The 11,747-nt window shown below is 40.5% G+C and overlaps 1 protein-coding gene across 1 annotated transcript; it reads right to left on the bottom strand.

The window, feature by feature from the left end:
- Positions 1–2,877: 2,877 nt before the first annotated feature.
- LOC103610223 (interstitial collagenase) lies at positions 2,878–11,174 on the bottom strand. The gene is made up of 10 exons (XM_008594427.1): positions 10,935–11,174; positions 10,223–10,467; positions 9,981–10,129; positions 9,627–9,752; positions 8,553–8,708; positions 8,274–8,391; positions 5,970–6,103; positions 4,314–4,476; positions 3,690–3,793; positions 2,878–3,507 (listed from the first exon to the last, which is right to left on the bottom strand). The coding sequence occupies exons 1-10, from the start codon at positions 11,034–11,036 to the stop codon at positions 3,398–3,400; spliced, it is 1,407 nt and encodes a 468-aa protein (XP_008592649.1). The 5' UTR covers positions 11,037–11,174; the 3' UTR covers positions 2,878–3,397.
- Between the last annotated feature and the right edge of the window lie 573 nt (positions 11,175–11,747).

Raw genomic sequence — 11,747 nt, forward strand, 5'->3', positions numbered from 1 at the left:
GGGAAATAGAGAATGTACAGTGGCTGCTGCTGGTGCCCTCCCCAGGTCCCCTGTAGCACCAGGGCACCCACCTTCCTGGCTACTGCAGGAGTTGGCTGCTTATGACTCACAGTTGTCCCCACTCCTTTGCCAAATGGGAGCATCTTGCCTGGGAAGCTATGCCCTCCACCCCAAATCAGATCTTGGCTGATGACTGATTGACACTGGGGAAGGCTGTGCCTCAGGGTAGGACTAACTCACTGGTTCCATTTTTACTCCATTGTTTTCCCATGAGATCAGAACAATGTCCATCTGAGACCACATTCTTTACCTTTTCTCTGCTCTCAAATGTTTCCCTTACTCCCCTTCTCCTGAGAGCATTCCTCCTCCAATGATCCACCAAAGAATCCCTGTTTCAGGCTCTGCAGCTGAAGAGCCTAAGATGAAGTTGAGCAGTGTTGGTGTGGGAATGTTCTGTTTCTTGACCTGGGTGAGAGTGACATGGGCTTGTTAATTTGTGATAACTCGTTGATGTGAACATTTATGATTTGTGTACTTTTCTGTTATGCTTCAGTATGAAAATATATATTAAAGAGAGGCAGGAACTTGGCCAAAGGGGAAGTTTCATTATTCTCCAAATTCTTTTTTTTTTTTTTACTTATGAATTGTTTATTTCTAAGATATTCCATTTCATATTTTCTTTTCTCTCTCTCTTTTTTTGTTCTTAGTAATTTATTCCACTCTTTCTGCTTCAAGAGGAACAATCTTATTGCTGGATGGAAACAGAAAGACTAAGAGGTTTACATAAACTTGAAAGCCAGAGGATTTATAAATTGACATTCTTTTCCATGGAGGTTTTTGTATAGACTCGCCGCCTTGCTTAGTGAGGAAAACTGGTTTAGTTCACAAAAGAATTTAGACTGAAAAGTTCAAAAACTGGGCATTTTTAAAGTGTTTCTATCATGTTAAGTTACAAACTCTATGAAAACAAATCAGGGTTAGGGTGGAATGAAAGTTCCTGTTTAACAAGATAAATGCAATCAATTTAATAAACTCTTCCAGGTGACAAGGAAGAGATAGAAGAAATTATTTGTCCATTATGCTAATTTAAAAAGGAGATTTAAGACCTCTGAAAGTAAAACTGATTAAAGCATGTTCAGTTTGTCTGCTTAGAGCTGTGAAGCACAAAATTCTCACATAGTGTGCAAGCCATGGATACTGATTGGAGACTGCACACAATTATTTTTTTGCATGTGGTGAAATCGGTTTTTACCTATGAACTTCTGGCATGTTAAATATGTATGGGAAATAGAAATTTAAGATGAGGGAGATCACTGAGCAAGCCAGAGGAAACTCTTATTATAAGAGTTTGAATATCTGAAAACATCTTTATTTTGTTTTTGTTTTTGAAAGATTTTTTTTTCATGCAGTGCTTAGAGGAAAACTTATACTTGTAAGTGCCTATATTAAAAATAAGAAAAACCTCAAATTAGTAATGTAAATTTCTACCTTAAGAAAATAGAAAAAGAAGAGCAAACTAAACCAAAAGCAAATTCAAGTAGGAAATAAAAAAGATTACAACAGAAATATATGAAATAGGGAATTAAAACACAATAGAGAAAATCAACAAAACCAAAAGTTAATTCTTTAAAAAGATCAACAAGATTTGCAAACCTTTATCTAGACTTTATCTAAGACCAAAATTACTGAAATCAGAAATAAAGCAGGAGTGTGGTAGAGCAGTTGCTTCTTCTATTACGCGGCAGTGGGCTTTGAGGAGAGACTCTTCTTTTTCCGGTCTCCACTGGTGACTCTCCTTGTGTAACTGGTTGTGTGTCTGGCAGGCTGCCTGCATTGTGGCTGTGACTCCTGCTGTGCAATGAGCCACTTTTGCAGCAGCTGTGGCTGTGGCGGTGGCTGTGGTGGGCCACCCACGTGGAAGTGGTGTTTTCAGCGTGCTCCTTGCCTGCTTCTGGGTGGAGGGGCTGCCCCTCAGCTCCTGCCCAGGACCCCGGGAGTGCTCCGTTTCTTCTCCAGATTCTTGAGTTGAAAACTGCCTTCCTCAGAATCACGAGTTCCTCTACATATCTCAAGACCATGTATTCAGAAAGGCAGCAAACACCGTTGGGCACCATTGAACTACTCATTGAACTCATGGTGCTCACAGCGACCTGCAGAACTCCTACCTACATTAACTTCCTCCCAAATTAGTCATGATAAACTAGACAATGCTTATCTAGATCTATTAGATTATGCAACATTAACAACATCTAAAATCTTAGCGGCTTAGCACAGTAAAAGTTCATTTCCTTCTATAGGAATGTGTGCTGAGGTGTGGGGTAGCTGGTTGAGTGTTAGTCCAGCAATTCAGGTTTGTTCTGTCTTGTGGCAACCCTCTCATGCCAGGCTCCTACAATCACCACAGTAGGGGAGCAGACCACTGGGGACACCTGCACCAGCAACCAATCGGATGTTTCAGCCTTGAAGTGATATTTGTCACTTCTTCACACAACCCAGTGGCCAGAACTAGTCAGATGCCTCACTGCCCAACACCCTTGCTCTCCCTGCAACTGCAAGGAGTTGGACTGTAGGAAAATGTAGCCCTTCCATGTGCTTAGAAGAAGAGAAAGTGATATATGCCTAAAAAGCTCTACCATGCTCTCACCGATTTTACCTAAAACCAGTTTTGGAATCCTGGTACGGGACAAGGGAAATAGTTTTTTTCCCCTTTCTATATGATATAAATTCCATAAGAATGGAGGATATTTGAACTTTTTGTATATCTTCATTTCCCACATGAATATTTTACATATTGTCTACTTCTCATTTCGAATTTGGAAATTAATCTCTGTAAGTGTGGCTTTGTTATCAGGAAATAACAATATAGTACATATAATAGAAAGTTTGTAAAACAGAAGAGACAAGGATGACTTTATTCCAAACATAAAACACTTTATTTTATATAAGAAGAGTTTGTCCCTTGCATGACAGGATACTAGTGACTCTTGTGTTCTTGAACCATCTTTCCTCTGGTGGAGGCTTGCATCACTTGTCTCTTTCTTCCTTAAAAGGAGATGTTCATCACTGAGCTGCTCTCTGGGATCAATATCAGAGTCTTATACTCTGGAAAAGATCTCTTTTTGCAACATGGGCCCATATAAATCCAGAAGCCGTGTACTTGACCTTCCTTACCCATCATTTGTGGAACTAAATTACTTCAGTACATAAAACATTGCATTCCAAATAATAAAAAATACATATGCAGAATGAGGTATAAATAAGGTTATATACTTAATAGCTCTGTGTATCAGTGATTTTAGAGGTTAAATAAAATACTGAAAAGTATATGGCTCTTCAAGAAAACACCTTCCTTGGGCTCATGAAATAAGTTTTTTTCATTGAACTTTGTAACAGTTGTTCATTTTTTTCTGCAGTTGAACCAGCTATTAGCTTTCTGGAGAGTCAAAATTCTCTTAGTTTTAGCTTCAAATTTGTATTGCCTTGTTCGATGAAAGAAATAGAAAAATCCTAGAAATAAAACAAAAGAGACTTACTACACTATAAAAACAGTTTTTAGGTCTAATTTGAAGTCTTGAGAAACTCAAGTCATTTGTGAGCACAGACATTTTCGGTATTTGCTGTTCCAAATAACAATACTGATGTGATTCCTATGTCAACAAAATGGAGAAAATACATACATATTCACTTACCATCTTTTTTGAAAACAGCATCAACTTTGTGGCCAATTCCAGGAAAGTCATGAGCTATCATTTTGGGATAACCTTCATCCATGGATTGTTTATATTCATCATACCTGGCCAGAAAGAATCAGGAGTGTCAGAATCTTTTGCTAAACATATAGACTTCTCAAAATCATTACAGGGAATTCACAAGCAGAAATTTAACAAGAACTTTGAATTCTATAGTTCATTTGTAAAATGGGGGTGGGATGAGATGAGATAGAATTCTGGATGAATTAGCAGATTTATAAGGCCCCTCTGAAATCCAGCATCTAGTTCTAATTCTCCAGTAGGTTCCACACTATGCCCTATTAAGGTAAAATGCTATGCAAGGTAAGTTCCTTTTGGCCAAAGTAACTCTGTGAAGAGGAATGCCCTCATTTTTACATCTTTTTGAAATTCAGCTACATGCACTCCTTGGATTCCCAGCTCAGGCATTGTGTGATCTTCATTGGTCGATGCTAGATTGGCTAGAGCCATTCACAAAAAGGCAGCTGGCCAAGACAATTTGGGACTCATTTTGAAATGGTTTGGTCTAGAGCTTTCTACATAGAAGGAAGTGCTGTCCTAACATTTTCTGCACTCGGTCTTTACCTCCAATATTTGTTAGCAACAAAGAAGTATGTTTTTCCAGTGTCTTCTTCAGAAACAGCAGCATCAATATGCTTCACAGTTCTAGGAAAGCCAAAGGAGCTATAGATGTCCTTGGGGTACCCGTGTAGCATATTCTGCCCCTGAACCGCCCAGTACTTATTACCTGCCAATCAAAAAACAGTGATGAAAATACTTGCCCGGGGCTGCAACAAACAGTAAGTTGATTTCCAGCTAAATTCTTAGTTCCACATACTAGAGCAGTAACCTGGCTTCAGATTCATCTACAGAGATTTTTGAAAATACCGATGCTGGGATCCTGTCCCAGACAAATTAAATGGGTATATTTTTTGAAGATTCCTATCTGGTTTGTCTGCAGCAAGCTTTGAGAATGACTGGTTTATGGGTTTGAGGGCTTCTTTCCAAAGCAAAATATTCAGATGGCTAGCATTTTTCATGCCACCTCAGTGTTAGAAAGCTCTCTTCTCTGGGTTTTCCATAGAATGTGCAGGTTCGCATCAATGATATCCTAAAGGGCAGAGCATTGTAATGACTCACAACCTGTAATGACTTGCAGCCCTGGATTCAAATCATTAAATCTGATTGGAATACAGTTATAAGTAACTGAACTTATGCTGTGCCCAGATTCTGTATGGCTGTAGTCAGTAAGCCCCACATCACATAAAAAATTTTATATACTGAATCCAGGATTGCTCTTGTTGCACAAATATGCTTATTTACCCCTCATGAAAATGCAGTTTGAATCTTAGTGTATCTAAAAACCTATCTAATTTCATGATATAAAGTCTAGAAATCCTGTTTCAAAGTGTTTTGCCCATCTGAACTGCATTCAGTTCTTTACATTGAGTGTATGACTGCATCAAGCATCTTAATGTTTGTGCATGCTATGCCAAACACATATTTGCAAAACTGCTTGTGTTTCGCATAGTGTCTTCAAAGCCAGGAGCTGATCATTGGATTGTATTTCATTCTGTTAGAATCAAAGAAGTTTGTCTCATTCAATTCACAGTAATTCAGGACTTCTTATTTTTTAATGTGCATATGAATTGCCTGGGAAATTTGTTAAAATTCAGATTCTGCCAAAGGAGGTCGGGGGTGGGACCTAAGATTCTGTATTTGTAAGAGATTTCCAGGTGATGCCAATGACACAGGTCTGAGGACCACACCCTGACAGCAAGCCTGCAACGCCCCCATCTGGCTGCCCGGGGGGGCCTCCCAGTTCTTAAAAGGATGGTTCATATTAAGATAGAGTACAGGAAATCACACAAGCAAAACCTTTCTGTTCCGTCCTCTGTAGGTTTGACCCAAGTCTTGAATTTTACTCCTGAGTACCCCCAGGAATATGGGGGTAGGGGTTTTAAATACATAAATAGTTTGCACAGAAAACATTTTCATAAATCAGATTCATAAACGGGCCAGAACATTTCTATTTCCAGGCATTTGTTTTTTTATTTATAATGACTCAGAAATACATGATGTAATTTTTAATTAAGCCTATGGACTCCCATTAATTTGATCAATGACTATTAGATTTTCAAAAGTCCATGGAAAAAATGTAGGTAGTACCCTTATCTCTCAGCCCAAAAGTGGCTGAAAAATTAATTCACAAAAACAGTGAAAAGTAATTGGGAGCATTACCTTTGAAAAATCGGACTTCATCTCTATAGGCAACTTCATAAGCAGCTTCAAGTTTATTTGGCAGTTGTGGCCAGAAAATAGAAATGAAGTTGAGCTCAACTTCTGGGTAGAAGGAATTTGTGCGCATGTAGAACCTGATTTGGAAAAAACAAACAAACAAAAAACCCGGTTTCTATCTAATCACTAGCAATCTCTGGCTGACATTCATCTCTTTCATGTTGCTGGCATCAGCAGTGTGCTGGTTAATGCTTAACATCTGGTTCTCCAAACTGGAGGTTGGGCGTGGAGTAAGTCCTGGTTTGTAGCATTTGCTTATTTCCTCGGTTGAAATACTCCCACAGTGGCTGATTTCAAGAGTCATAGTAGAGCATAGTGGTCTAGTGTTTCCACCATACAAATGCAATAGACATGAATAACTTCAGGAATATAAAGAAATAGTAAAATGTAGTAAAAGTAATGGCAAAGGGATGAGCTTTGATCATTTTTATTACCTTTGGTTTTAATATAATTTAATTTTGCTTATATAATTTAATTTTTAATAATGGTTGTGGTTCAAAACCAATTTGCAATATTCTTTGAAATTTAACAGTTAGCTTTGGTGAGCCATTAGGAGCGAGCTGTAGCCATTACTGGCTGCAGCACAACACTAATATCTTACATTTAATGAGCACTTACACCACACCAGGTCCTTTACCTACATCATGGATCATCACAAAACCCCACAAGACAGTATTTCTTCCATCTGTGGGATGAGAAATTGAGGTCAGGGAGGCTAAGGAGGTGTCTAAGGCCACAGAGCTGGTAAGAGGCAAAGGTTAATTTTAAACTCAGCTCCGGAAGCCACGCCCTTGTCATCCTGCGGTTAGTAGTATACAAAGTTGATTCTATATGGTTCACAGGGACTGGGGTAAGAGCTCAGCACAGACTGTCATGCGGGCTGACAGAAGAGTTTTCCAGATTCCAGGACACAGGAAAGACTATGACCTTGGTGATCAGAAACCTGACTTCTAGGTTCAGTTCTGCCTCTGCCTGGCTGTGAGACCTTAAGCAAGTCAGTTACTATCTCTAGCCCTGGGTGTCTTTCTGACTTGGTGACATTTAAATGATCTTACTGTCTTTCGGTTCCTGCAAGTCCAAGAATTAGTCCCCTTCATTGGAGTAATCCCTCAGATACTTGCTCTGACAGATGTGTCCTGCTATAGGAGTATTGAGAGCTTTCCTTTAAAACCATGTATTTTCTTAACACTTCCCAGCATTGAGCCATACCCTGTATGGTTTACACCTAGCCTATCTTTTACACTAAAAAATAGTAGAGGATGGAAAGCATTAGGAGCCAGTACCCTGCGTTCTGGGATAGAGAGGGCCACATGTTAGTAAAACAGCACCAACACCACTCCAAGAGGAGTAGCGGAGGAGAAGCGAGCCTTTCAGACCACCCCACTGTCTACGTGCCCATCTGTCTGTGGACTACGTCATTCACAAAAGAGTGTAGTATCATTTCATTCACACAAGATTGTATTATCCTTTTGCCTGGTCTTTTAGGAATCACTGTGGTATGAAGAGCAGGCCTGTTCCTTGCATGTGAAGACCCCAAACTTTTTGGGTCCCCATGCTGCAGAGGGAGTACTAGGATCCTCCTGGGAGGCGGGGAGTGCCATGTTGGGGCTGCCCAAGTCTGCCCGAGGGGGATCTCATGAACTCTTGGTGATTCTCCCAGCAATGGCTCTTCCCCTTCTCTTCTCTGGGCCACTAGGGAGCAACAGAGACCCTTCATGAGCACAGGCTCTGGGAGGGCCATCTTTACCAGGAAGGAAGGGGTGACACCTAGGGGGTGGCTATGCAACCCTCATCGGATGCAACCCTCATCGGCCGGGACGGTGCTATGAAAAGAACTGATTTCTCATGATAAAGTATTAACATACTTATCACCATAAAGAGTGGCTTAATGAAAAGATCCCAGGAGTAGGGGTCAGAAGACCAATAACTACTCTGTCACCAGTGAGTTCAGTGACCCCAAAAGTCCTCTTTACTTCTCTCTGCCTTACTTTACTGATCTGTAAAATAGGATTATATTTACTGTTTTTTCTACTTCCGTGCTATTTTCTGAGAATCAAATGACCTAATCTGTGTGGGAAAACAAGGTTGTTATAAGTATGTTATGCTGTGTGAATGGAAGCAGTTGCTACCATATAATTATAAATGTAAACAAATGTAAGATAAATAACACATGAAGCATAACAGTGTCCCATCATAGTGAATGTTATTATTACAAATGCTAAACACAAAGATGAATTGACATCTTACCTGTCTTTAAAGAACATCAGCTCTCCCCGAATTGTCGTTATAGCATCGAAGGTTAGCTTACTGTCACACACTTGTGGGGTCTGTGGGCCTGTTGGCTGGGTGGGATTTGGGGAAGGTCCTAAAGAAAATAAGAGACCTGGAGTTAGTTTTGCCTGGTATTGGAAAACTACATAAACAACGAAAGACAGCTTTTTAAAGGATTCAACTAGTGGCTGTTTTATTTGAAACAGGCATAAAGACCAGTAGGCCCTTGTCCATGACGTTTTCCTTTATACTCACCATATATGGCTTGGATGCCGTCAATGTCATCCTGAGCTAGCTGAACATCACCACTGAAGATGTAGTTGGGGTACATCAAAGCCCCAATATCAGTAGAATGAGAGAGTCCAAGGGAATGGCCCAATTCATGAGCCGCAACACGATACAAGTTGTAATCTAAAAGGGCCAAAAAACCCATTTGCAATTATTTAAATACATCCAGTTTGGGGGCATTTAGTTGATAAATAATCTATAACTCTACAAAGACTAAGGCTCATATTTTCTCAATGACTTTTCAAAAAAATATGTAACTACTTTACAAAGGTGGGAGGCATGCATTTATTAATAATGTGGAGACATGTTGAAGCCTAAACTCTATGATTACACTGATACAATTAAAAGACAAACTCATCTGACTGAGAGTCTAGCACAGATTAGCCAACCTTGTTGATAATTAGATGGCATATATAATTTTTCAGAGAAGGAATCAGGTTCTATTAACATTTAATATTTTTTAATTTACAAACTGATAAATGCTTGATGTGGGAATTTTTGGAAAACAGAAAGCTTTCTCCTTCCCTAATTTCCATGTAAGCTTACTACCACTGTTAAATTTTGTTGTGCCCATTTAGTAAAGAAAATTCAATATAGATGCCCACAAGTAAAACATTAAAGTTTTCAACATTTTCTTTCTTTTTTTTTTTTTTCCTTTCTGTCTTTTTTTTACTGACCGGCAACGGGATCGCAACCCTCGGTGTCACGCCCGCACCGTGCTCAGCCAGTGAGCGGGAACCAGTCTCCACATGGGATCCGAACCCTCGGCGGGAGCGCCAAGCGGCGCATTCTCCAGTGCGCCACTGGGCCGGCCCAACATTTTCTTAATAGAAATTTAAGAGTGACCTATTTGTCCCCAGTAAGATGTTGTAGTAGCAGAAATAACCTCTCTTACGCTTTTCTAAATGTATCATTAATTTTCTGAGTGCTAATGGAAAAATGCGTGTTTCTATTAACGCATTCTTTTAATTAAGTCAACCAATGTCACAATGAACCATTAAGGGGTGGGGGAATTGAGAGAAGCAAAATTGGTTGACTTACCTCTGAAGTTGTTGGTCCACCTTTCATCTTCATCAAAATGAGCATCCCCTCCAATACCTTGGCCTGGTTGAAAAGCATGAGCAAGGTTTCCTCCAGGTCCATCGAAGGGAGAATTGTCATGATGATCTGCAAGAAACAGAATTTAGCAAAGGTCCCTCTTGGTCTTTCAGGAAGGTAAGGATTAGCTTTGTTGAGAGGCCAACAGACTTCCATCAAATGTGATGTAGTTTCCTTCCTTAAGCCCCCCAAATTCAACACTCCTTGTAAACAAGGAATTCCAGCTGCAAAGCTGGAGGATTTAGGGGCAAGGTGAAGTTAAGGTGAAAACACTTTCATGATACAAGAAGAGCTTACCTCCCCTAACAAAGGATATCATTATGTCTGCTTGACCTTCAGAGACCTTGGTGAACGTCAGGGGTGAAACATTACTCCAGAGTTGAAAGGCTTTCTCAATAGCATGGTCCACATCCGCTCTTGGCAAATCTGGTGTGTAATTTTCAATCCTTAGAATGAAATAAAATAGAAACACATCGGACCTCATTTCTTACCCATCTGATGGGAAATAGTGCCCTCACTCTGGGGCTCATTGTCGTTACCTGTAGGTCAGATGTGTTTGCTCCCAGCGAGGGTTCCCCTCCGTGAGGACAAATTGAGCCACATCAGGCACCCCACATCTGGGCTGCTTCATCACCTTCAGGGTTTCGGCATCTGGCTTCCCAGTCACTTTCAGCCCAAAGAATTCCTGCATTTGCTTCAATTTTTCAGACACTGGACTGCTTCGTCTCCGTTTTTCAATTTGGTTTCCATTATTCTTTAGGTTGTAGTAGTTTTCCAGGTATTTCTGATAAAAGATAAAATTATTAAAACACTGGGTGGAAAATCTTTCTCATTTTTCTAAAAATTGGCCACATGAAGTTTTAGCCAAAACAGAGAACTACTTTTAAAGCTTGTGTTTAGAGTCATGATCCTTATTTCCTTGTGACTGGTGAAAATATGCAGTTTTAGAGTAGAAATCTCCCTACCATTAGTTACAGGGAAGTCAGAGCTTCAGGGTAGAACATGATTTGTAGAATGAGATTTGAGTACTGTTGCAAATCTATAATTTGATGAGTGAGATCTGCATATTGTGCCTTTATTTTCCTCTCACCTCCAGCTGGGAAAGGAGAGTCTATGCATGGCTAGATACATTTTGGGGAAGGTTGTTCTTTCTGACAAAAAAATTTTCTTAGTAAGGAAACTTAATCATATTATTGTGAAAAACTAGAAACTAAAGACTTGCATTTCTGGCATGCGAAATTCAGCATTTACCTGGACCGTCTCTACATCTTGCTCTTCTGTTTCTGTAGTCGCTGGGAAGCCGTGAGACCCCACGACCCAGAGCAACAGCAGCAGCAGAGGAAATCTGGGCATGCTGGCCTTCGTCTTCCTTCTCAGTGCAAGACAAGTGGTGGCTCCTTACCTGCCTGCTGCTCCAATATTTCAGCCAGGAAGCTCCTTCTTTATATAGAGAGTCCTCGCTCCAGAAGGCCAGAGGCTATCTGACTCATGTTTTATAACATCCTCTTGATTAGCAATGAACAGCCTGAGCACTCACCAGAAACGGTGACTCCAAGCAGATTTGGATTTGCTTGGTGTTGCAATCTCATGATTAATATCAAACAGGACGTGTGTGAATGCGACACACTCCACCATGTAACCAATTGTTTTCTCCAATTCATTTCTATCCTACCTGAGAAAGGCCCCTGGTACATACACAGGTCACAGAGTACCCCATGGCTTTTGTTAAAAAATGATTTTTGCTACTCAATTCTGTTGGTCATAAAGTGCTCCAGGTTTCCATATACACTTTGCTCCCAGGGCAGAAGGTGAGATTAGCAACACCGGATACCCTTCACTGAACCTGCAGTTCCTCAAGTACCCACTTTGCGGTGGCTTCCCGAGTTCTCCAAGGTTCCCTTCTGCCTTTGCTAAGAAACATGGTATGCACCATGCTTCCCTTCATCTTTATTCAGGTCCAAGATTTGAGAGCCTTGCCTGAGAAGACCCCCATCCACAGGTGGGGCAGGAGATAACCCCTCACCCTGTGTAGACCCTGCCCATCGGTATCATGGGGCAAGTAGG

Source organism: Galeopterus variegatus, unplaced genomic scaffold, assembly GCF_000696425.1.
Source record: "Galeopterus variegatus unplaced genomic scaffold, G_variegatus-3.0.2 Scaffold10776, whole genome shotgun sequence".
NCBI lineage: Eukaryota > Metazoa > Chordata > Mammalia > Dermoptera > Cynocephalidae > Galeopterus > Galeopterus variegatus.

What these genes read in the sequence shown, in the direction of transcription:
- LOC103610223 (XM_008594427.1), bottom strand. Translation starts at nt 11,036, where the DNA reads ATGCCCAGATTTCCTCTGCTGCTGCTGTTGCTCTGGGTCGTGGGGTCT. An exon ending in GTGGACCAACAACTTCAGAG is followed by an intron (nt 8,709 to 9,626) that starts GTAAGTCAACCA and finishes TGGCCCTTTTAG; the next exon opens with ATTACAACTTGTATCGTGTT. An exon ending in TGCTGTTTTCAAAAAAGATG is followed by an intron (nt 3,508 to 3,689) that starts GTAAGTGAATAT and finishes TTTTATTTCTAG; the next exon opens with GATTTTTCTATTTCTTTCAT.